The sequence below is a fragment of the Cibotium barometz genome, chromosome 23 (assembly GCF_041138505.1).
Source record: "Cibotium barometz isolate CiBa-2024 chromosome 23, ASM4113850v1, whole genome shotgun sequence".
Classification (NCBI taxonomy): Eukaryota; Viridiplantae; Streptophyta; class Polypodiopsida; order Cyatheales; family Cibotiaceae; genus Cibotium; species Cibotium barometz.
The window spans coordinates 19,867,975-19,894,683 of NC_141068.1; the positions used below are offsets into that span (position 1 = coordinate 19,867,975).

The window sequence follows — 26,709 nt, forward strand, 5'->3', positions numbered from 1 at the left end:
CGTTTAATCTCTCTCTCTCTCTCTCTCTCTCTCTCTCTCTCTCTCTCTCGCTCACTCGCTCGCATGCATTCATGCACGCACGCACGCAAACACGCACAATTATCCATCAAAAGAACATTATACAATATCCATGTCATATTAAACTACAAATCACCATAAGATAATTCGTCCACCTTATATCTGTGCTACAAAAAAGATAGTCAACTACTTACTATCATGCTTATAATGGATGAAAATGTCGCTTTTACAGCTACTATTTGATGAGTCTGACGTGGAGAAAAAGATGCCACAACGCCCTTCACCCTGAGTCTGTTCCACATGTCACACTAGCAGATTTTTGCATTCTCTGTAGACCAAGTATGGTTGTGATTTCCATCTTCATTGAGAGAACCTTTCTTATAGAATAAGGAAAATAGTGTGAAACTGCACAATCCCACTCACTAGTTTGGCACCCACAACACTTCTGCAATCCCCGAAGTTCGTGAATAAAAACAACATAACACTTCTACTGCACATACTGACAGACGCAGCTTCGCGGCCTTCACAACCATTTGTTGCGTCACCTGTTAACTGACATCCAGCACTCCTGTATATAGAAGCGATCCACTTCCTCTACAGTACATCTTTACTGACACGCCACTTGAGTCCAGTGTCATATCCCCCTTGATTGACCATTCCATTAATGAAACATAAGATAATGGCAAAAAATACATTTGCCCAATCTACCCTACCAAGTTAAAAAAGAGTACTTATCCAGATTCCATAGGCTTGACTGATGTGTAGCTCTTGTATGTGCGACCCTTTGCAGAGTCTGAATCTTCAACAGCCCTAGGCACCTTAAATATGCGTTCGCAAAGTAGTGTCTCCCTACTGGAAGACTCGGAAAGGCATTTGATGAAAAAAGACTTCAAAGCTGAACACTCTGATAGGCATTATAAATACTGAAACTGTAATGGTGCGAGAGTTTTTTACCCTTTGAATGATGCCTCAAAGGTTTCACATAGATGTGGAGACACCTGCCACCCACTATAGGTAAGAATCCCATTATTCTTAGCACCTTCGTGGACCCTTATCTCCAGCTAAATTTACATGAAATAATATCAATTTAGTGAGTTGGGACAGCCATAGATCCTGCAATCTTACTGGCACCACCTATTTTGTGACTGGCAGGATAAGCAACCCATATGCCCACTGGCGTTTTAACAATCTGGATTACATCAGGAAACTGCTTCAAAATGCCTTGAAGCTTATTAAAGTCCAAACCCTCCTTATCCAAGTCCTTCCCGCTGGCTTGGAGGAAGTCCTGGTGGATTTTGGTGATGTCATACCCATCCTGCACTACAGTCATCAGATAACTCAACCATGATTTTAGATCCCGGACAACCTGTATCTGCCTTACAGCTTTCACGTCATTTTCCTGCTTAGGCACTTTTTTCTCAACCCGATCATTACACACAACTGAATTGTTGTTAGACCCCACCACGTTCCCATCCTGCTTGATGAGACGAAGAAGCATGAGGCCAGTTTTAGTTGGCTGTACATAAGCTACATCTGAAAGCTCTCCCATTAGCTCTTGGAGACTAGCAAATCCTTGCTTTTGATGATCTAGGCGCATGCCTGTTGCAAGCTCAAAATCTTTACAAAGCAAAGAAAGATCATAACCGTTGTTGTCTTTAATGATACGAGGAAGCCAGCTCCTTAGCTTATTGAGAATGGCATCCTTATCCCACATAGTCTGTGCATTCACAATCGAGTCTCCTTTTTGGATTTTGCCTTGAGAATAACCTAGCAAAGCTTTTTGATTCACAAACAAGGGCGCCCAACCTGGCCCGTTTTTCCTCAACCATTTTCTCCAATGCATAGCTTGCTGTAAAAGATTAATGATCCTGCCTACAACAAGGTCTTTGATGTGCGTCCGGCTGGAATTTTTCAAGATTTGAGCAGCATCATACCTAAAGAAAAAGGGGGGGTCATTGTTCACAACATTCAACAACATGTATCACCTAAAACAAGAAGCGAAGATTTACTGAGCTAGACAAAGCCATACTTACCGGCTGCAAGAAGCCAAAAATACTTGCCTCCTTTCACCATTAAGCAAAAATTGTTGTAATTCAAGCCAGACATCATCAGAATAATTGCACTGCCTGTTGCCTGGATCCACACAGTTCCAAGGTACTTGGTGATCAGGAGGGAGGTACATAACCAGACCTTGCCCAAGCTGTGTCTTCGTAACCTGGTATAAATCTGCTGCCTTGATTAAGGTTTGCTTTACATCAACTTTCTCATGTTGTGGATCCCAATAATGAATACAATCATATAAGTTGCCTTCAGTCGGTGCAAGCATGTCCCCTTCAAGGGTCTTCATGGCACTGTAAACTTTATCTAGACAGGTGTCATGTGACACTTCTTCCAAGTTACTGGTTGCATGTGACGTTGGCATAAGTGGTGCAGGTCGATTCTGAGGTGGTACATTAAGTGGTGCAGGTCGATTCTGAGGTGGCACATTAAGTGGTGCAGGTCGATTTTGAGGTGGCATATTATTAGCAGCTCTGTAATCTGGAGCAATATGCTTAATAGAAGGCACATTGTTAGCAGATCTGTTATCAGAAGCAATATACTTGAGAGGTCCCCTGGCCATCATTCCCACTGGCGTATTGGGAAACTGTGGCGCCAAAGGAGATCTTGATACATCTGCATTACTGCATGGCAGACCAGATGTGATAGGCTCCTGGCTTTCTTTCATGTCTGCTGCAACTGGCATGACATAGTTATATTTACCAAAGTCCATGCTACTAGCAGCAGGATGAATTGTCCTCACAGCATGCGTCCTGCTTTGACTTGTATTAAGATTTGTTTTACTTGTGGCAGAAAAGGTATTGTTTGCTGCTTGTGCAGTTACATAATAAGAATTTTCTGTGCCATGTGACCCATTCCTGCTTTCATCTGACAATACAGTAGATGAGTAAGACCTATGATGATGCTCAAGATTCAGAGTCTTGAAATGCTCCGCCGTGTGGTTCCCTTCTGACCATGGGCCTTTTCCCTGCAGTGTATGCACAACTGAGTTTTTAAAACCACCAGATCCTGGTCTCTGCTGGAACTTATCCATTGACCCACTTGATACTGAAGGCTCTTGTGAGGTGTCAACACTCCGTTGAGCCAAGTGAGGCTCTGCCAGTTGTCCCTTTGCTAAATCTTTCCAACACCAAATCTTTTTTGCAGCCCCAGTAAGGGCAGGCTTGACAAACTGTGCTGGACAGGCCAGAAGGATACTGTAAGTTTTCCACCTCAATCGATTTAATGCATTTGCAAAGTCACCATCGCCTGATATTAGAAGAATGTTGGCGGGTGGAGGATTATCTAGAGCCCACAGAAGCATCGCCACCAGTATGGCCTTGTCAGCAGCATCCTTGTTACCTGCAGACACAGAAAGCATCTCAATCCTCAAGACATAGAAATTGCATTAAACAAATGGACATATAATTTCAGCAGCATATTGACAAGAAAGAGAGTGCACTCTTGGACTTCAAGTGAATTTATTCCAAAGCAGTGATTCATCAACTCCAATCATACCTGCCACAATATCCTTGCCCGTGTACCCAGTACCTAAGAGTAAGGTTGCCCGTGTAACACAGAGTTTTGACAGATGTCAGACAGCTCTTTGGTTTCTTGGGATAAAACATGGTCCACCAACATCAATCTCTACAAAAGCATAGTGGCACCATATAGGATAGAGAGGTGTGAGGAGATTATCCAACAGTTTGAGAACAACTTGGCACCTTGTCGATGACAAGAGATCCAAGCAAGAACTGTAAGCCCAGCCATGTGTGCTGTGACAGATTCAACCACGTGTCCAAGAGGTAATGATAGAGAGAGAGACGAGAGAAAGAAGGATATAGGGATCTTGCACAGTGCACAACACTAAGCGGGGAATAGGGCCTACCCCCTTTTAGGAATTTATTCAGGAACAATCCACGGGCTTTTCCAAGCCAGGACCAATACAATCAATGAATACAATATCAAACAAATATGTCGATGTAGAAATTTGGATCAAAGTCGTCAAGGCACAAGATCTCCGATGGCGAGCAAACTACAAGGATGACCCACAAGAGTCTCTCGCTGGGCTAGTACCAATGTCCAAAGTCTGAATCAAATCCCAAATCTGAAAGATGTCCAAGAGAACTCAATACGCAATTTGTAGGATAATCCTCAAGAAGCTTCTTGAAGAAGCAAACACCAAGACTTATGTGAGCCTAATTGCCAATCCCCCCGCTAAGGATTTGGAGAAAAACGTTGGCAATGTTGGCAACTAAAGGCGGTGGGCGACGGCTGTGCAGTGGTGGCGAGCCCCACTTTTTGCCAGAAAAGCTCTAGCCAAGCTTTTTGCTTTGCTTTTGTCTTTTTGCTTTAAAATATTACTGATCTTTTGCAAAAGTTGTTGATTTATTGCCTTCCTAGCTTCAAGGCCTTGCTTTTTGGCCTTGGAGCTACTTTTTGAAAAAGCGGCTTTTAGCTTTTTGATCCAACTCAGTCTCCTCTTTACAATGGAGTCCTTGGCTCACTGTCAATTAAGTTTGACTTTTTGCTTTTCCTTGCTTATTGACCAAAACTAGTGCTTTTTCTAGTGCCAACTTCATGAAAATTTCCATGCTTTCATCAATCTATCCATGTTTCCGGGAATGAGTTCCATCATGTGAAAAAGAGCTACGAGGACTAAATAGTTACATTCCCTCCCTCTTATATAGTAGTTGTCCTCAACTGTGCAATACAAATGTTCCATATGTTCTAGGTACTAGCCCCATCTGGTGACCTTGTGCATCTCGTCTTTCCTCATATATGTGGTGCCATCTGCTCATCGGGCAACATCTTTGTCATGTGCAAGATTTGACATGGACATTCTCTGAGGCTAGTCCTGTAGGGCAACAGAAAAGGACTTAAGAATCAGTTAGAACCAGATTTTGGAGCAAAGGAGTGCAAGACATGGACAGTGCCTTATCTTTGACCGATGTCCTTGTTCTTGATGGTACGTCTTCATGGCCTGTCACATGTGTTAGATATAATATATGCATACTTACCTTCTACAAAAACTAGACATAAGCTAGTCAACAAACAAGTATGCATCATTCGCGTCTACTCGATACTCTTAGGTACTGGCCAGGTAGTCTAGAGCCCACTGAAAGTCATCTCTTGGCTGTACCATATTACATAGTAGGGAGTGAGGGCCAGTGTTGTGGGTGTGCCCACTAGGTGTGAGTGTTTCTCCATTTTTCCCATTGTCCATATTTTTTTCCTAGTTTTCCAATCGTGGGGGTGCTGTCTTTTCCCTGTCAACCGGTAGGTTTGGCTACTCAGGTGGGGCCAGTATTTTTCTGTTGGCCGACCGGATATTATCCTAGTCGTGGGCTTTGTTGGGACTGTCAGCCTGTTTTGCAGTGGCTGACCAGAAGCCCCAGCCCATCTATAGTGTGGGCCTTGCTCCCCCACTTGTTTTGAACCGAATGTTGTGTATATAGTAGAGTTTATACGGCACTTCTCTCTCTTGCATTTTTGCGCTTCTATTCTCACAGTTGTTTGTCTCATTTCCGCTACTCATTCCAACATGGTATCAAGGCTCCAGGTGGCTTGAAGCTTTGGAGATGGTGAGAGCATTCGGGATTGTTGTGTTTGGTGCTGATTGGAGTATTTTGTGAAAATTGAAGAAGAGGCTGCACTTAAATGCAAGGTGGCTGTCCAGCAATGATGTTTCTTCTCCTTTTGCTCATTGTCTGATGTTTCTCTATCTCCTTTTGCTCTCCCTCTCTCCTATGTTTTGCTTCCACATTGTGCAACTTTATCATGCAAGAATAGCATGCGGGTTGAGTTTGATGAGCATTTTGTTGCTATCCGGAACAAAGCAACAGGTGTCACATGCACACCCAATAGGTGTACAAGTGACATGGCATCCATAAGCATTTATCAGATAGCATTCATGATAATCAAATATTAGCCAGGGCATTTACAACATATTTCACAACATGTGCAACGTGTGTATGGGACTGTTTCAGCACCAACATCAACACATGAATCATCAAGAGCATTTAGGGCTTTCAAGCATCAGGTCGAGACCTGTTATTACCAACCGACATCATTTATCAATAGCCGACAACAGTATTTGGACATTTAATGCGGTCGTGAAGGCCCAAGCATTTGGCCGACTGTTGTACAGTACCCGACCAGTAGCATAGCATTCATATAAATAGAATCGCAACATTTTAGCATCTCATATCTTCTCTTCTCAACATTTCTGGCCTGAAGACCAAGGGCATCATACGCAACATATAGTCGTAGACAGATCATTAGGCATCCTCTCAATGTTTCCTTCCTAGGGAGCAAGGGGAGTCAACAGTTCGGCATATTCAACATATTCAGAATTCAGTCATCATCTCTTGCCTCCTACATAAAGGAAAGCCAACATTCCAAGGGTGGACCTCAGCATTGGAGAAGGGAACAATCATTCATCATCAGCATTCAGCTCTCTCTCTCTTCTCGAGATAGATAATCATCTAGGAACAGCATAGATCTATTTATAGATCTTCATTATAACTCATCCATTTAATATAGCTCCATTGCATTGCATTGACACCATTGTCTATCTCTTAGGTATAATTAAGTGAAGTTTAGTTAAGCCTAAAGTTGTTTTACTACGATCAATTTCCATGTCACATTGGTATTAGAGCTTTACAAGGTAAGCAGCCTTAGTTCATGTTTATTCCAAAAGTCATCATGTTAGTTGCTTCCACTCAGATCCAGTCCTTAAGCTCTTGCAGGCTATCCTTAGGGTTTTCCCCTTACGCATGCACCAGTAATCCATCCATTTGCATTCTTGCACAACATATAGGGTTGCATAAGGCTTGCATTAGCATAGTAGTCATCCTAGTAGTCAATCTAGCATTTTGCACCTGCAAGGCATTTAGGTTTTGTAGGCATATGCTCACTTATGGTAGTGCTATGTGTGAACAGGGCTTAACCAAGGGCACTTTTTCCCATGTGGTTTTTCCCCTTGGACATCAAGTGTGAAAGGACACTCTTAACATATAATATTTTGTACTTCTATATTATATGGATGTGGCACACATGCAAGGGTTGACTTGCATTTTGTGGATACCACACTTTTGGCTCTCCCTCTCTCTCTCTCTCATTTCTGTGTGTGAGCTTCTCTACCCTTAATGTGCAGGTTTGTGTGTGTGAGTGTGTGAGTCCAACACCCAACAATTGGTATCAAAGCTGGGAGCTGGGAGCTGGGAGCTGGCCCTGAAATTCTGCTGCTGGAAGAAAACCTGCAAATTTCCGTCGCCGTCCGTCCGACAGTTCTGTCGACGCAGGTTCCGTCCGTTAATTCCGGCCGGCGGTTCCGCCGCCTTTGCCTCCGTTAGCCACCAAAAGCCGGCGGCACTACTGGGGAGCCCACCACCGCCGCTCAGCCCACTGGCGGCGCCTCCCTCTCCAGCCGACAGTGATACTGCAGCCAGATCCGCCGCCGCCCACCAGCGACCCCGCTCCGTCGCGTTCCGGCTGCCGTCTCCTAGCAACGACCCCGCTCCGGCTGCCCTCAACGTTCTGTTCCGGCCGGCCTCTCTGTTCCGCTCCGGCCGCCTTCAACATTTCATTCCGGCCGTCCATCGTCTCCCGTGCATACCCGCCAGCGACTCCAGCGCCGTGCCCAGTAACCGGCTCCCGCCCGTTCTAACTTGCCTGCGGCCTCCGACTCCGACTCAAGCGCCGTGCTCGCCATGCACCTACCACTTCTGTACGCTGTTCGCGCCCAGCGCTGCCGCCTCCTGGCCTGACCGCTCTCTGCGCTGAAGCCCCGATGGCTGCCCTACCAACCAGACCACAGACTCGCTGGCTGCTGCTGCTCGCTCGTCAACTTTGCAACTCCGGTAACTCCGTGCTGCTCAGACCCCCGGTGGCACGACACTTGCCCAACGCCCGCCTCTGACTAGCCCAACACCTGCCTCGTACCTGGCCCCGTGTGCAGCTCTGTGCTCCTCCACGACAATTGCGCCTGGCTGCTGGCCCGTCAACATCTACACGCCTGGTTGCACGCCCCTCAACTGTCCGCTCCCCGCCTAACACCTGCTTTACACGTACTGCCCCCAAAGGTATTCTTTGTGCACATTTTCTTCCAAATACAAATACAAATTTAGCAGACACTTCTGTGCAGGTCAGATTCAAAGGAAAGTTGCAGGTGCAATTTGGGGGATTTCTCAATTTAAGGCAAAATTGAAAAATTGCAATTTGGGGGTTTTCAAAATTGAGGTCAAAATCAGCAAATTGAACCTCTTTCAGTTGCAGAAATTTGGGGCTTTTGTGAAAATTGGCCAATTAGATGCACATTGAAGCGATTGGAGTGCATAAAAATTGGGGATTTTCAAATTGGAGCATGTAATTGGGCATTACAGCTGTGATTTATTGTGTGTAATTGGACAATTTGGTGTAGGTTTACGCTTGTTTTGGTTTGCAGGCATACATTTGCACAGGACATTTGGTTGCCTGGCAGTGCACATTGGTGCTTGGTTTGCTTGCAAGTATATTTTGTTGACATGGCACAGAATGCTACAAATGTATTTGGTGTGCTCATCCAAGAGGACAAGCTGGATGGATCTAACTACTCCCTCTGGAGTTTCATGATCCGTAATTTGCTGGTAGCCAAAGGGCTTTGGGGCATCGTGTATGGTGATGACACACGCCCACTTACCATACAACCAGCCACGCCTCAAAGGGGAGGTGCTCAAAGAGCTCCTGATGTAGAACCAGCTCCCACACAAGAGCAGAAGAGATGGGACTCTAGAGATGCACAGGCCATGTCATTAATAGCCCTTTCAGTGAAAAGGACTATTATTCCGCACATTCGTTCTTGCAAGACATCGAAGCTTGCATGGGACACATTGGAAGCAATGTATCAAGTACGCAACGAGGCAAGAGTTGCCTACTTGACGAGGCAATTGGATCTTCTTTCTATGGATGAGGGTGACTCCATGGCGAATCATCTCACCAAAGTGAAAGATTTGCAGGAACAATTGCTCAACATTGATGAGGTTATCCCAGACAGACAGATGGTCACCAACACTCTTCATTCTTCCTACTTGGGCTTTCACACCTCTCTCAACCTCTCAATGAGAGGAGGTGGTGATCCCGTCACTTTTGAAGAACTCCTGGGTTTACTCTTACAGGAAGAGCAAACAAGAGCAAACTTATCGAGCAACCGTGGTGGAGACAAGGCATTTACAGCCAAGGATAAGGGTAAAGCAAAGAGCTTTAGGCCTGCGGGACAATAGTCTAGCAAGGCTGGTCATGGACAGCCCTCTTCTGGTGGTGAAAAGTCTGACAAAGGGGATGCAAACAAGCCCAAAAAGAAGGGCAAATGTCACTACTGCCATAAGGCTGGACACTACATCAGTGAATGTAGGAATCGGATTGCAAAAGAGAAAAGGAAAGAAGCAGGTAATGCAGTAGCAGACTCTTCTGATGACAAAACACAGCAATCAGCTAATGTAATCCAGGAAGAGTACACTTTTTTGGTCACATGCACTAGTGACACACCAAGTGCTTCAGACATTGATATGTCTTGCATTACATCTGATAGACAGAATGCATCATGGTATTTTGATAGTGGTGCTTCGAGCCACATCACTTCATGCAAAGATGTATTTCAGCACTTGGTTTATGCTTCAAATGGCCGCACTGTATCATGTGCACATCATACCACATATCCAATAAAGGGAATTGGTAATGTCATACTTATTGCAACCAATGGTGCCAATATATGTATGAAAAATGTATTGTATGTTCCAGGGATAAAGAAAAATCTGCTCTCCGTCTCAGCCATAAACAACCAAGGTTTAAAGGTTGAATTTGAAGACGGGAAGTGTTTGGTAAAAGACCCATCAAAGGGTTATGAAATAGTCACTTCTGGAACACAATACAAAGACTTGTATAAGCTGGACAACTATGACAAGCATACTTATGATGCAAATACAGTGGCTGCCCACACTCCTGCTATGCATGATGCAGAGCTATGGCATGTTCGTTTTGGGCATGTAAATTTTCAGAGTTTGAGTACTCCACCAAATAGACCGCCGTACCGTGTTAGTGCAGCCCAACAAGAAGAAATTATGAGTCAGGTACAGGAGCTTTTGAATAAAGGGTTGATACAGCCTAGCTCATCACCCTTTTGCTCACCTGTACTCTTAGTGCAAAAGAAGGATGGTTCTTGGCGCATGTGTATTGATTACAGGGCGCTGAACAAGAATACCATCAAGAATCGATTCCCCATACCGAGGATCGATGACATTTTGGACCGCTTACAGGGCTCCACAGTCTTTAGTCGTATTGACTTGAAAAGCAGGTATCATCAGATACGTATTAGACCCGAGGATGTGCATAAGACAGCATTTCGAACCACGTTTGGATTGTATGAGTTCTTGGTTATGCCTTTTGGTTTGACAAATGCACCTGCCACATTTAACAGAATGATGGACAGGATTTTTTGGCCTCATAGAGCGTTTGTGGGCACATTCTTTGATGATATGATTGTGCATTCACAAACTGAGGAAGAGCATAGAAGGCATTTGGCCATTGTGTTTGCAGAACTCAGGAACCATAGGCTGGTTATTAATGGCAAGAAGAGTGAGTTCTTTTTGCAAGAGATACATTTCTTGGGGCATATTGTGTCTAAGCATGGAGTCCGTATGGATCCAACGAAGGTGGAAGCAATTCTTAATTGGCCAGATTTGAGGACCGTGCATGATGTACGCAGCTTTCTAGGATTGTGTTCCTATTACAGGCGGTACATACGATATTTTGCTGAAATTGCTTCGCCCCTTCATGCCTTAACAAAGAAGGCAACTCCGTTTAGATGGGCTGATCGGGAAATTACAGCCTTCAAAAAGCTCAAAGAAAAGCTTACTTCGGATCCAATTTTGGTGTTACCGGACCTCCGAAAGGCTTTTGTTGTCCAGTGTGATGCATGTGTGAAGGGAGATTTTAGTTAGGGTTTCATGTGGGAGACATACCCACACAGAAGAAGGGAGAGAGAGAGAAAGAGATATGTGGGGATAAGTCAACTCATCGTATGAGTGTGTGACTCCCCTATCACACATGTATATTTGCTCTAGTACACATAGTGCACTTAGTACATTAAAAGTACCAAGTGTACTATGTACTATACAACTTATGGGCTAGTACACACTATAAGGGTGGGCATAATGCCTTTACCCCAACAACCTCCCACTTAAAGGCAAAGTGCCCTTAAATGAAGGAAAAGAAAAAATCAGCATGTACATGATAATATACAAGGCCATATCAAGGCTGAAACTGGCCTCATCCAATGCCCGTCAAGTGTTTGCAATGAGCAAATCGCTCTGGAGGCAAACTCTTTGTCAACAGATCAGCCGGGTTGTCATCCGTATGAATCTTGACAAGCTGAATTTGCTTGTTCTCTATCACCTCTCTGATGAAGTGATACTTCACATCCACATGCTTCGTCTTTGCATGAAAGACAAGGTTCTTTGCCAACTGGATGGCACTCTGACTGTCACAATGCAACAATGGAATATCCCCTATATAACCCAAATCAACCACTAACCGAGATAGCCATAATGCCTCCTTGCAAGCCTCTGTGGCTGAAATATACTCGGCCTCTGTAGTAGATAAGGCAGTGCACTTCTGCATCCTGGATATCCATGACACAGCACCTCTTGTGAATGTAAACACATAACCGGTAGTAGACTTCCGGTTATCAGGATGACCGGCATAATCCGAATCCGTGTAACCATGCACTAATGCATCCTGTTTGCCAAAGCAAATGCACATATCCTGTGTGCCCTTCAGGTATCTCATGACACCTTTCACTGCTTCCCAATGCTTCTTGCCAGGGTTGGCCATGTATCTAGAAACCACTCCCACTGCAAATGCAATGTCCGGCCTGGTAGCAACCATGGCATACATGAGACTGCCACAAGCTGAAGCATACGGAATCTTGGCCATATCAGCCCTGCCACTATCTAACTGTGGGCTGTCCATAGCACTGAGTTTCACATATGGAGGCAAAGCAGTACTAGTCTTCTTCCCCCCTTCCATATTGAACCTCTGCAAAACTTTGCCAATGTATTCCTTTTGAGACAAATACAACACATGCTAATTTCTGTCCCGAAGTATCCGCATACCCAAAATGTGATTTGCATCACCCAAATGGCTGGTTTTGATGCTGTAATGGCTGATTTACAGCCCTTGGTTGTTGTCCATGATGTCCATCATCATCAAAGATGACTCTGCCAGGCTCCTTATACATGCATGTTTCATCAAAAATGACATCATTGTTGCATATAATCTTTTTATTCATTGGATCCCAAAGTCTATACCCCATTTCACCTCTGTCACCATATCCTAGGAATATGCATTTGTGAGACTTAGGATCAAGTTTGGTGCGTATTTCCCTGCGTATGTGCACGTACGCAACGCAACCAAACACTCTCAAGTGCTTGTAGGACGGAGGCTTCCCTGTCCATACTTCCTCTGGCACTTTCCCACCAAGCCTCGTGTTAGGTGACCTGTTTATAAGATGAACAGCTGTCATAACAGCTTCAGCCCAAAAACCATGAGGTAACGCAGCATGTGACAACATAGAACGGACCTTCTCCTGAATAGTCCTGTTCATCCTCTTTGCTGTCCCGTTTTGTGGAGGATCATAAGGAGTAGAGAGCTCCCTCTTGATGCCTTTAGCATCACAAAAGTCCTGAAACTGTTTGGACATATACTCTCCACCATTGTCGGAACGCAAAGTCTTCAGTGTTTTGCCAGTTTGATTCTCAACAAGAGCAACAAACTTCTCAAACACTGAGAATGTATCGCTCTTCAAACGAAGAGGATAAACCCACACCTTGCGTGTGGCATCATCAATAAAAGACACACAATATTTTGCCCCTCCCAAAGAAAGCTGAGGCATCTCACATACATCTGTATGCACAAGCTCTAACTGAGCATCTTTCTGTCCAAGAGCTTTCTTGTGGGGGCACTGGAGTTGCCTGCCATATATACAATGCTCACAAAACTGAAAACTTGAGAACTTTAGAGAAGGCAAGTAACCAAAACGAGACAATTGCTCTATTCCTTTGACACTCGTGTGTCCCAACCGTCTATGCCACATAGAGATTTCCGGCAGCTCGGTTGCATTTACATTAGCATGGTGACAAACACCAGCATGCATGAAGTAAAGAGTGTCCACCTTAGAGCCTCTGGCAACAACCAGTGAGCCCTTACTAATCTTCCACTTTCCACGACCAAATGTGGTAACATAATCAGCATCATCAAGCTGTCCAGTAGAAAGCAAGTTCTTCTTGATCTCAGGCACATGCCTGACATCATGGAGCATAAGCTGTGAGCCATCTGAAAACACAAGCCTCACATCACCTCTGCCAAGAATCTTGCATGCATGGTTGTCACCCAAATAAACTACTCCTTCATTGCCAGCAGTATACCTGACAAACAAGTCTCTGCAACCTGTGACATGAAAGGAGGCACCTGAATCAATGATCCATGAGTGCATACCATGACCATCTCCTGCAAGAAGTGAATGGGCATCAAGTGAAGAGCCCCTAGGCCTAAGTGGCCCCTAGGGAACTTTAATGTTTATTAAAGTTGGGGCCCTAGGACAATTTTGGAGAGAGGCCACTCCACTTTTGGAGTTGCATGCCTCTCTCATCTCTCTCTCTCTAGCTTTTTGGGAGGCGTGTAACCTATGTGCAAGCTTGAAGTGTGGAGACCAGGAGAAGCAGGTCGACTGTTTTTGCTGCTGGTTTTTGCTGCAGGCTTCCGTACAAACTGGCCGTACAGTCCACGTGTTGCAGTCCGTACAGCCCAAGTGGAGTTTGCCCGTACAAAACTGCTGCTGCAGGTACAGCCGGCTGCTGGAAGCTTAGGCGACGGTTGTGGAGCAGGTACAGACCTGAACATACTGTTGCAGGCGCAGACCTGTCCAGCAGGTACACACACGTGCAGCTTGTACTATTGCAGTACTGTCCAGACAGTTGCAGGCGCAGAACTGTCCAGCAGGTACACACACGTGCAGGGTGCACTGCTGCAGTTCTGTCCAGCTGGTACAGACAGAGCCGTACAGTATTGTACAGCTGCAGGCGGCGCCTCACTTGGTACAGTCGGCGCATTATCAGAGAGCTGCAGATACAGCACTGAGGCGGCTGCAGGAAGGAAGGTACAGACAGATACACACACGTGTTGCGCATGCAGATTTGTACAGTCAAGTGCAACGTGTGAAGCAGAGTTGTTGAAACAAGCGACTGCAAGTACAAACTGGTACAGTCAATTCCTCCGGTGCAGATCCACGTGCTGATTTGATAAGCTCTGAACTTATTCATCTATCTTTCTTTCCATTGGCTTATGTCTGCTGCAGAGTTGAGCTATCTGGCCCCCTGTGAGAGGAGGGGTATGGCAGATTGAAAGGGTGGAAACAGAGATTGGACAGTGAATGTATGTTTATGCTGAGTTGTGGAACCATGTACATGAGATATGCCAGATGTGTGCTCAAGGCTGCCCTGCTGAATGGTCTTGGCTAATCATAGGGAAACACAGAGTGTTGCTTTTGTGGGACACAGCTCTGTGTGTGAATCCTCTGTGCTAAGAGGTATTGTGGGCTGCCAAATTGGACATGCAGGTGTATTCTCCTGGCGGGTTTTGTTGTACTCAGCTTTACATCTTTTTGAAATTGAATAAAGAAATACCGAAAGGGGCGCCAAGCTTTGGGGCCAACAGGTGTCGTTCTCTTTTCAGATTTGGGGCACTCTAGCTCCAATCACATTTGTTTTTATATCTGGACTACAAGTGGAAGGGTGACTGCTAGTCTACCGCACTTTGGTTTCTACCAGAGGCCGGTTTCAAAAGATGCGAGGAAAAGCCCCGTTCTGTCCTGCCCTTTTGTCTTGCAGCCGAGAGAGAGAGTACCTCTAAGGGAAACTGCGGTCCAACCTTGTGTTACCCTCTCACAGTCCACACTTATCAGCTTACAGTTAGCTTCTTGCCAAAAGCAAAGGAGAGAAAAGAGGAAAATCCTGTAGGCGCCTGTATACTCAGCCACACAGCAGCCAACCAATCCTCCAAGAGCCAACGAGAGAGAGAGAGAGAGAGAGAGAGGTAGGCCTGTGTCTCTGCCCTGTAGCGCAGCACAGCAGCCGACTTTAATCTCCTAAAAGCATGTGTAAATAAGTACTAGGCTATGCCTCTGCACTGTGCAGCACAGCCCGCCGACTGTAGCTCTTCCAAAAAGCAACCTGTGACCAGCAGCACAGATCTCCCTCCAGCTGTTTTTCCAGGACTGAATCCAGCGCTGCCCGCCTAAAGATCTTCCAAAAGCAAGAGTAAGTGAAGCGTAGCCTGCTTGTATCTGTTTTTCTCAGAAAATCAGAACTCCACGCTGTCCCCAATTCCCTTTTTCCAAAGAGGGTGTGAGAGAGAGAGAGAGAGAGAGAGAGAGAGAGAGAGAGAGAGGGGGAGACGTGTGCTCCAAAAGTGGTGTTGGCCTCCAAAATTAGCCTAGGGGCCACCATCCTTTAAAAATGAGTTTTACAAAGGTTATAAACCTTTAAACTTAAAATCTCTTGGCAGCAAAGGTTATAAAACCTTTTAGCTTTAATTCTCTTTGTTCCCTTCACACTTGGGGTTGTCCACACATGGGTTAATAAACCTTAGCCCCAAGTATGAACCTTTAAATATTTATCATGCTCACCGACTACCATGCTCACACTTATGCTGCACCAATTTCACAGGGTCATGACATACCCCCCTCTTGAAAAATGGCAAGCGTCCTTGATTGCAATCTGGTGATACAGCAAGACATCCAAAGCGGAACCACACTGATAACAAAGGCTGCCCAATACAGTAAGATATCAGCCGTGTGATCCAACTAAAAGTGAAATGTACAATATGGCAAGATCAGCGTCCCAATCTCTCTAAGCCATGCATATGTAACAACATTCACTGCAAACCAATGGTGTAGTAATAGTCCAGGTTGTCTACCACTGTGAACCATACACAACCAATGTTCACCATGAACAACTTCACCATATGATCAACTTTGATTTTCTTACGCACGGAAATGAAATGAGCCTGCTTACTGAACCTGCATATGATAGTCCAAATGCCATCATTCCCCGTTTGTGTCCTCGGAAGATCAAATATAAAATCCATGGCAATGCTCTCCCATGACCTATCTGGAATATGTAAAGGTTGAAGTACCTTGGTGTCTTCTGACGGTCATACTTCACCTTTTGACATAGGATGCATTGCCTAACAAAAGCATCAACATCTCTTCTCAAGATCGGCCAATAAAAGAAAACGTCAACTGCCTTTACCATGGCATCAATTTCTCTATGATCTGCATACGGTGGAGCATGACTTTCAATCCGGTAGTACCAATAGGGGATCCGAAGTAAGCTTTTCTTTAAGCTTTTTAAAGGCTGCAATTTCCCAATCAGCCCATCGAAACGAAGTTCCCTTCTTTGTTATGGCAAGGGACAAAGCAATCTTAGCAAAATACCATATGTACCACCTGTAATAGAAACACAAGCCCAAAAAGCTGCGTACATCATGCACGGTCCTCAAATCTGGCCAATTGAGAATTGCTTCCACTTTCGAAGGATCCATACGGACTCCATCTTTAGTCACGATATGCCTCAAGAAGTGTATCTCTTCCAAGAAGAACTCACTCTTCTTGCCATTTATGACCAACCTATGCTTCCGGAGTTCTTCAAACACAATGGCCAACAAATGCTTCCTATGCTCCTCCTCTGAGCATGAATGCACAATCATATCATCAAAGAATGTGCCCACAAATGCTCTATGAGGACTGAAAATCATGTCCATCATTCTGTTAAAGGTGGCAGGAGCATTTATCAAGCCAAAGGGCATGACCAAGAACTCATATAGCCCAAAAGTGGTCCGAAATGCTGACTTATGCACATCCTCGGGTCTAATGCGTATCTAATGATACCCGCTTTTCAAGTCTATCCAACTAAAGACTGTGGAGCCCTGTAAGCGATCCAATATGTCATCGATCCTCGGAATAGGGAATCGATTCTTGATGGTGTTCTTGTGTAACGCCCTATAGTCTATACACATGTGCCAAGAACCATCTTTCTTTTGCACTAAGAGCACGGGTGAGCAAAAGGATGATGAGCTAGGCTGAATCAACCCCTTTTTCAACAACTCCTGTACCTGGCTCATAATTTCCTCTTGTTGGGCTGCACTAACACGGTACGACAGTCTATTTGGTGGGATACTCCCTGAAATAAGATCAATAGCATGATCTTCTAGCCTTTCCAGAGGAAGTTCTCCTGGCAATGACTCGAAAAAGCAATCCTGGTACTCACGTAGAAAATCAGTCATGTCCTTATCTAACATAGACAAATTAGATTTAGACCCATCATCTTTTGCATCCTTTACAAAAACCAAGTACGCGAAAAGATGCTTTTTCATTACTGATGAAATGGCCGAAGCTGATACAATAGAAACAAATTCCTCTTTAAGCTTTACATCCAAAATATGCTCTTTTCCCTCTATGAGTCAAAGTAATCTTCATGTTGTATGTATCCACCATCGCATGTACTCTATGACACCATGGCACACCCAACAAAACATCACACCCATCAAGTGGCATGATATAGATAATAGAACTCCTCACTGTCCACATAACCCTACACATGAAGCCTTAGCTTCCCAATAATAGGAGTAACGGGTTCTGCATACCCAAGACAAGCCATATTAGCCTCATACTAAGACCCCATCTCCTCTGCACCGATCCCCAATCTGCCAGCCAAATCTGGTGAGATAAAGTTGGCTCTAGCACCTGTGTCAAAGAAAATCAAAGCATTTTGATCTCTAACTTTGCCCCATGCCCTACACAACTCAGTCTCCTCACCACCTGGCTATTCCCCAACAAGATCAGGAACTACCCCTGCAAAAGGCTTTGCTTTCTTAGACTTGGGCTCCCCTTTAGTGTCAGAGTCCTTTTGGGACTTACACTTGGGACAATTGAAAGACATATATCCCTCCTCGGTATAGAAAAAGCATTTCTTAGCATATCAAAGTCTCTCTCCTCAGGAGTTCTCTTGGGCATTGGTAACTTCTTGTACCGCTTCTCTGTAGAAACTATTGCATCACGCGAAGCATGCCTCGACTTTTCAGTTTTCTTGCTTGTGCTTTTGCTGCCCTTAAATCCAGTTGAAACTCCAGTGAGTAACACATTTGCCATCATGGCATTCTCTATCATCTGCGACATATTTGTTACTCGAGTTTTTATGCAATAGTCACGCACTTCCTTGGGCGATCCACAACAATACTTCTCAACCTGCTCAGACAATGGCACTGCACGATAAGAAGTAACTGGGAGTAAAGCTTTCCAAAACTTCTTATTATAATCCTCAAGATTCTCACATTTCGATTCCACAAAAAAAAAGTAGCATCAAACTGCTGTAAAAAGATAAGTGCCTTGAGGTTGTCTTTGGCTCCACTGAATGTGTCAAATTTTACTGCAGCTCCCCCTTCCTTATAATCCTTCGCCTTACCCATAGGCGTTAGATTATCGTAAGGAAGTGGCCTCACAAGATTGCTACCCCCTGCATTCATGCCCATCATAGGGTCAACATTGCCAATTCCCACACCTTGCATACCATGCATTCCTACTGACCCTCCCATGTTTCCAAACATACCACTATGCTTGCATTCCAGGTTGCATGCCCCCATACATATTCCCTTGCATTCCGGACTGCATACCACCATACATATTGCCTTGCATACTATGCTGAAAATTAGCTCCAATATTCCCTTGCATTCCCATGCCTCCCTGAGGGTAACCCCCAGTCATAGATTGGAACACGGAACCACCACCAAAATAGCCTGGATGCATAGACTGCTTGCGAAATAGGTGGCTGTCCAAAAAAGAAACTCTGTGGGTTTATACCATAAGTGTTCTGCATGTTAGGAAACTGTCCAAAAGCAGGATCCTGTGGAAAGGCACTACTATTGCCCTGAGGTGGGTTCCTAGAACGCACTTTCTTCTTCTTCTTCTTCTTCTTAGGCTCAGAAGGGGCTTTCATAAATTCAGCAAACTTCTCACTTTGCGTGAGATGCATAAGCACATCCACTGCCACTGCCAAACGAGCTTTAAACTGGGCATCATCCTCCTCTTTACTTGGCATGTCTTCTGGCTGCATTACATCCTCATATCGTGCATCTTCTGCAGTCTGTTCTCCTGCAAATACATCCTCAGATTCCGTCCTCTCAGGAGTGGTCTCCTGCTCTTCCTCATCATCATAAACATAGTCATCTTCAGAGTCTAACATCTTGCTGAAATTTTCAGCAATGGCTTTCCTCGAAACAACCACGAGCTCACCCCCTTAAGAAAGTTGATGATGGTCCCGACAACAGTACCTTGAAACCGGCCTCTAGTAGAAACCAAAGTGCGGTAGACTACCAGTCACCCAATCCAATTGTAGTCTAGCCAATAAACAAATAAACAAGAGCTAGAGTGCTCCAACACAAGAAAGGGAACGACACCTGTTGGCCCCAAAGCTTGGCACCCCTTTCGGTATTTCTTTATTCAATTTCAATGGAAAAGTTTTAAATGATTACAACATGGCCATTCATGGCTCGTATGTCTGCAAGTCCAATCTGCCAATCCTCAGAACCTCTTAGCATAGAGGTTACACAGCTTTGTGTCCCAAGAACACCACAATGTTATCTCCTCTAATCTACTAAGTCAATGCATCCATGAGGCCTTGAATATGCATATGATTGAACCACACACATAGCCACAAACTCAGCCATGAAAACATTCCACAAACCCTTCCAAATCAGTCCACAATCTTGCCTTGTTTCCACCCTCCGAACTGCCAAACCCTTCCTCTCACAAAGGACCAGAGAGAACAACTCCAGAACAGTCACGAGCCAGTGAAAAGAGAGACTCCAGAAGACACCTCCTGCAATCCCACCTGCTCACAAAGAGAGAGAAACTTGCAGTCTTTGTCGCTTTTCACAAGAGAGAAAAGACGCAAGGAAAAGCCCCATTCTGTCCTGCCCTCGTCTTGCAACCGAGAGAGAAAACCTGTGAGGAAAACTACTGTCCAGCCTTGTGTTCCCCTCATGCAGTCCACACTTATCAGCTTACAGTTAGCTTCTTACCAAAAGCAAAGGAGAGAAAAGAGGAAAATCCTGTAGGCGCCTATATACTCAGCCACACAGCAGCCAACCAATCCTCCAAGAGCCAAGAGAGAGAGAGAGAGAGAGAGAGAGAGAGAGAGAGAGAGAGAGAGAGAAGTAGACCTGTGTCTCTTCCCTGTAGCGCAGCACAGCAGCCGACTTTAATCTCCTAAAAGCATGTGTAAATAAGTACTAGGCTGCGCTGCGCCTCTGCACTCTGCAGCACATCCCAACTGTAGCTCTTCCAAAAAGCAACCTGTGACCAACAGCGCGGATCTCCCTCCAGCTGTTTTTCCAAGACTCAATCCAGCGCTGCCTGCCTACAAATCTTCCAAAAGCAAGAGTAAGTGAAGCGCAGACTGCCTATATCTGTTTTTCTCATAAAATCAGAACTCCACGCTGCTCCCAGTACCCTTTTTCCAAAAAAATATGAGAGAGAGAGAGAGAGAGAGAGAGAGAGAGAGAGAGGGAGGGAGACCAAAAGCGGTGTTGGCCTCCAAAATTAGCCTAGGGACCACCATCCTTTAAAAATGAGTTTTACAAAGGTTATAAACCTTTAAACTTAAATTCTCTTGGCACCAAAGGTTATAAAACCTTTTAGCTTTAATTCTCTGTCCCCTTCACACTTGGGGTTGTTCACACATGGGTTAATAAACCTTAGCCCCAAGTATAAACCTTTAAATATTTATCCTGCTCACCGACCACCATGCTCACACTTATGCTGCACCAATTTCACAGGGTCATGACACCAAGGGAACTCAATACCCAATCTGCAGGAAAATCCTCAAGAAGCTTCCCGAAAAAGCAAACACCAAGGTGGTGGTTATGCAAGCTGCTAGGTGTGTTGTCAAGACCCAATTTTTGCACAAGTTTGTAATTAACAAAATTGTGTGAGCTGCCAAGGTCTAGAAGAATGTGGATTCTATGGCCATTCACTTCTCCATAAACTCAGAGAAGATCATGCAAGCCAAAAACTTTAGAGTTGAACAGACAATCAGAACATGAACTAGGACGAGAAAGTACAATAACTAACGTACCTGTCAAAGACAACTTGTTAGCTGCCTTTGACATGGGTCCTGCATTGGTCTTTGCATCCTTTTGCTTCGGGCACTCGTTACGCATATGTCCTTTTTCTTCACAGATGAAACAACATCCCTCCTTCTTGAGCGTCAAAGCCTTAAGGAGATGTTTTTTCTTCGTTGGATTGAAGTAGAATTCTTCGAAGATTGGTCCGAAGGCTTTAAACTCAGAGAAGATCATGCAAGCCAAAAACTTTAGAGTTAAACAGACAATCAGAACATGAACTAGAACGAGAAAGTATAGTAACTGACATACCTGTCTCAAAGACAACTAGTTACCTGCCTTAGACTTGGGTCCTGCATTGGTCTTTGCATCCTTCTGCTTCGGACACTCGTTAGGCATATGTCCTTTTTCTTCGCAGATGAAACAACGTCCCTCTTTCTTGAGCTTCAAAGCCTTAAGAAGACGTTTTTTCTTCGTTGGGTCGAAGTAGAATTCTTCGAAGATTGGTCCAAAGGCTTTCCTTCTGTCGTGCTAGCTATCGGTACAGAGAACTTCCTTTTGTGCTTGTTCCCCTCCTCGATCACGGGTTTAGATTTGGAAGAGATCATTGTATCATCATAGATAGATATAAGCGGAATGAATAGCCTCGTCCAAAGTTTTGCATTTGTTGTTTTTAACATGTAAACGGTACGAGTCAGGTAAACCGGCTACAAAGAAACCCAAAAGAGTGGTGGAATCCGTCTTCATAGCTTTCATCTGCAAGTGCCTAAATTTCTAGAGATAGACCTCATAAGTGAGATTCTAAGAGGTCATGGTCAAAGTAACAAACAAGGCAACAATATCATAGTCATCCTCTTTCTTGAGGAATTCTTTCTTGAAGACTTCTTTGAAGAGTGCCCAAGTCGTTGGTTTAGGGTTGAGTTCTTTCCACCAAAGCAAAGCTTTGCCTGAGAGGAAACCTGCTGCTAACTGGATCTTTTTGCCATCATCATATGGGTAAAATTGAAAATAGACTTACCACTTATGTAGCCTAGTGTCCACTATCTCTTTGGTACGCTGCTTTTGCTCGCCTCCAAACTGCTCCGGAATAATATTAGGACCTAAAGCAGATGCCAAAGTATCCATACCCGAAAGAGTAGATAGAGTAGTCGTCAAGAAAGAGATGGAGTTCTGATCGTCGAAAAGATCGCCATCGGTGGCTTCCGTAGCCTACAGGTCTTAACGGGTTACATCTCCGATTCTGGGATCGACATCTTGAAGAGGAAAAGATGAGAGAAAAGATTTATCTTCCACAAGTAACAGTGCTAGAGAGCTTGAGAGATGTGTGGTAAGAAGCCTCCTTAAGGAACATTTATAGGCTTCCCAAAAGCTTACTTAGCTTTTGCTTTTGTGTGTTTATATATATATATATAGCTTTTTTTTATTATAAAAAACACTTATAAAGCAAAGCATGGGTTTTTTTACAACCCCCTCTAAGGTGTGGGTTTATTAAAACCCATAAGTGCATGTTAAAAAACCGAAAGCAAAGATGATTTTTAAAAAAAAACAAAAGCTAAAAAAAACACCCAACTTTGCTCTCCGCTAATTTATGTGCATCTTCATGCCACCTACCGCCTGTGCGCGTGTACCCACCTACAATCGCTTGTCGCCTACGCACGTGGTTAGCTGCTTGTGCCTGTGCTTTCGTATACAGCCAGACTATGAGGCGTGTCTGCCTACGGACGCAAGGCCACTCGCCTGCCCGACTGCTTGGCGTTGCCGCCTACGCATCTAACTGGCCTACGCTCCACTTGACTGTATAAAAGCAGTCGCCTGCCTACGTACAGATACCAGCAAACAGCCGGCCTACGCGTAGCTACGTGTGGTGAGATTCTTCACACATAAAGCTACGCAATAACCATAAAGGCGCTACTTCTCTCTCTCTCTTACATACAGCCGACTGGCTAACTAGATGGACATACCGACCAATCTCTGTCTCGTGATGTCCCATACCGCCACGAAGCTACCCTCGCGGACCTCGAGACTGCTTCCAGCCTCGGCTCTGCATAAAGCAAGTGCACGGCTCTGCATAAAGCAAGTGCACGTCTGCACTAGATCCAAGCTTCTGACCATAGAGCTCTCACAAAGACACGCGAGATTCTATAAACTAATGACTAATCTTGGCCACCCTTTCATAGGCTCTTGGCCTGTCGTCGGACATCCACACTTGGGCGCCCGCCCATCCATACTTGGACGCCCGCCCGTTAGTCTATCCCTAACTCAGCTCGCCAATCAGCCTGCCTAGCTGTAAGCTTTCCCAAACCTCGAAGCTAGTCTTGTCTGCGTGTAGCACAGGGTAGATACACACTGTCCACACGACAAAGATACCTATAGCAAAAGATATAGTCATTGTTGTACTTCTAAAGAGTCTACCACATGAAGATTATAGCAATCTCATCACAACCCTCACAAATCTTCCTTCTCCCAAATTGGTGGACATCGAAGCCTCAATATTAGAAGAGGAGAAGAAGATAAAGAAAAGACAACCACAAGGGATCTACCACGACACTGAAGGGACTTACTACACGAAGAACTACAAGGAATCTTCATCAAAGGTCGACTTCAAAGGCAAAGGAGCATTAAAGTGTGATTTTTGTGGAAAATCAAGTCACATTGAAACGGAATGTTTTACAAGAAAAGGTTTACTTTGCAGAAGAGGACAAAGAAGAAAACCAGGAAGTACAAAAAAAGCGGCTTCTATTGAGACCAACTTTATTGGTTATGATCGGGCTTTCTAAGCCAAAGCATTAAGCCTCTACCATCGCGTCCTTACCATTTTCTACACATAAGTGAGCTTTACATAGCATTGTAAACCATCGAGGCTAGCACACATGGTCGTCATACCTGGGAAGGGTCCAACATTGTAAACCATCTTTGTCACTTGCAAACCATCATTGTCACGCCTACATGGTCATCATACCTGTTATAACTATCATCATTGTCATGAATTTTGGTTTGGGGGAACCAATCATTCATTCCCTAGCTTAGGTTCATTAGAGATAGCATCTCCACCTTCACTCCAAATTGGGGTTTGTTGGGATTCGGAGCTTCATGTGTGCGTGTCCGCCTTGTGCATAAACCCCAATTTGTATGTCCAAGTATATGTGCGTGTGAACGCTCTCTTATGGGCGTGAGTGTATGTGCATGTGTGAATAGCCTCTTAAGACTAGATATTATGTGTATGTAGTAAGCAATGACGTCATAGTCCATGCCATGTGTGACTGTGTCATTGCTGAGTGTATGTGACTTAGTCAAAAGATAAGGCTTATGCTTATAAAAGCATTGTACTTGGTGAGGATTTTGTATCAATCTAATCAAATCAATTATTGAGTCGTGCAACATTGTTTCTCTCTCTTGAGCTTTGCTCTCTGTATCTGTCCCTCCTCTCTGTGCACACACACAATCACTAGGGACAGTTTTGATCCCCCATAGCCTAGCCTTGATACCTACATATCTTAACCAATAGTTTGCATGTGTGTTATCATCATCCATGAGTTCCACACCCCCAAGCCAACAACAGACAATGCCAAGTCTTTAACATGAAGCCCTCACCTTTCAAATAAAACTTGTACTAGTTTCCTTATGTTCTATGTTATATGTTTTTGAGGCCACTATTGGCGTCTTTAACCCCCCAAGGGTATCAATCAATCTATCTATATATCTATCTCTACGATGGGTAGAAAATTTTTATGTGAAAGAGAGAGTTAGAAAAAAGTTGCAAGAAAGAACCTCGAGGAACATGATTCAATGTAATGCCCGTGTCAGAGAGTGCCTTCTGAGTGTTGTCGGGTAGAATCCTGGTATCCCCAAAGACTTGGATTTCGATGGGGCCTGTGAGGTTGGCATGACGCAGGGCAGAGATCAGGTTCTTCGCAATCAAATGGGGATCCACATCTTTAGGTACATGGCAGTTCTCAATGTCCCACCAAATGGAGATTTTGAACTTGTCAGCCTCTTCCACCATGGCTGTCTATTGCAACGGATCACGGTAGCTTCTCACAACAAAGACAACAGCATAGAATAATTTAGAGACACCCAAACCCTAATGGATAGAGCAATCTATGCTCATCTGCAGCATACAAACATTCAAGAAAGCTTTTACAACCCTGATGGAGCGCTTCTCAACAGCTTCTGCATGATAAATGAAACTTTAACCCTAACCCTGAACTGAATCCCTATGCATCAGACACTACCCTCAGAGATGAAGAAAATCAGCCTTGAGATACCCTGGTCTGCATGATACATAAAACTCTAAACCTCACATCAGACCACACCGCAATGCGGAGTATAATCAAACAACTTAATCTCCAGATGCCCTGGTGACTTCTCTCCTGCAGAACACATCAAACCCTAGCGGGACATACCTAACGAAGCGATGAAGCTCCGAGAGCCCCAACTGTACAAGGCCAGAAACAGGGCTGTGTACGCCGAGTCGTCGAACGTGGGGGTCTTAAAGGGAATTCCACAAAAAAAAAAAGGGGGGGGGTCTTAAAGGGACAATTTTGAAAACAGTGCCCACCACCGACAAGAAAAGTTATCCTTCTAAATTCCTTCCCCCCTTGGGCTATAAGGTAGGCTGTATCCCATGCCTCCGCCAAATAGTGGAATCAATGGGTTGGCATCTTTTTCTTTTTCTTTTTGTAAATAGAATCTACTTTCAATACCCACTCTTGCACCTCGAAAAAAAAGGCAAAAGGCACAAAATGTGACAGTGGCATTCTGTCATTGGTTGGAAAAGTGCAATTAGCATGTTTTTGATGTTGTCCGAGGAGGGCAGAATCCTTTCACAGGTTGAAAAGAGTACAACTAACATGTTTTTTGATGTACACGATTTGTAGGTTGTAATGTGCATAACTAAACCCTTTCAATCTTCAACCCCAGAGACCTCAAATTGAGATTTTTAAATTAGAAAAATGCTCAGATAGAAATGTGAATGCTCATATTTTTTTACTTTGATTCTGATTTAAAATAGTATTAAAAATGATTTTTGTATTTGTATCCATATATTTGGCTCTAGTATCCTAACGTACACACTTGATAGCAAGGAGAAAATTTGAAAGTGCAAAAATAATAATGCAATTGTTGCTACTACAGGGAAGAGAGAGAAGCAGCAACCCGCTTTTGAGAGAGAGAGAGAGAGAGAGAGAGAGAGAGAGAGAGAGAGAGAGCATAATTTTATAGCTAAATATAGCATAGTATGTATTTTGGTTTAATAATTATTTTAATCACTTTATATTTTTTAATTTAAATTAGATAATCTAATCTATTGATATACATGATTCAATAACCAAAAAAAAACATTAAGTAAATATTTTTATGTTCCAATAATTAGTTATATTCTATAGAGCTAATGAGAATAAGAGAAAGGACATCTCTATATTATCTTAAGGAAGAGTTTCACAA

At 44.2% G+C, this 26,709-nt stretch overlaps 1 protein-coding gene across 1 annotated transcript; it reads right to left on the reverse strand.

Annotated features, from left to right (window-relative positions):
• Positions 1-83: 83 nt before the first annotated feature.
• LOC147625721 (uncharacterized) lies at positions 84-25,849 on the reverse strand. Its single transcript, XM_086817240.1, has 4 exons — positions 25,671-25,849; positions 25,036-25,298; positions 2,052-3,417; positions 84-1,952 (listed from the first exon to the last, which is right to left on the reverse strand). The coding sequence occupies exons 2-4, from the start codon at positions 25,268-25,270 to the stop codon at positions 1,106-1,108; spliced, it is 2,448 nt and encodes an 815-aa protein (XP_086673366.1). The 5' UTR covers positions 25,271-25,298; positions 25,671-25,849; the 3' UTR covers positions 84-1,105.
• Between the last annotated feature and the right edge of the window lie 860 nt (positions 25,850-26,709).

What these genes read in the sequence shown, in the direction of transcription:
- LOC147625721 (XM_086817240.1), bottom strand. Translation starts at nt 25,270, where the DNA reads ATGGTGGAAGAGGCTGACAAGTTCAAAATCTCCATTTGGTGGGACATT. An exon ending in ATTGAATCATGTTCCTCGAG is followed by an intron (nt 3,418 to 25,035) that starts GTTCTTTCTTGC and finishes CTGTGTCTGCAG; the next exon opens with GTAACAAGGATGCTGCTGAC. An exon ending in TTTTTGGCTTCTTGCAGCCG is followed by an intron (nt 1,953 to 2,051) that starts GTAAGTATGGCT and finishes CTTTTTCTTTAG; the next exon opens with GTATGATGCTGCTCAAATCT.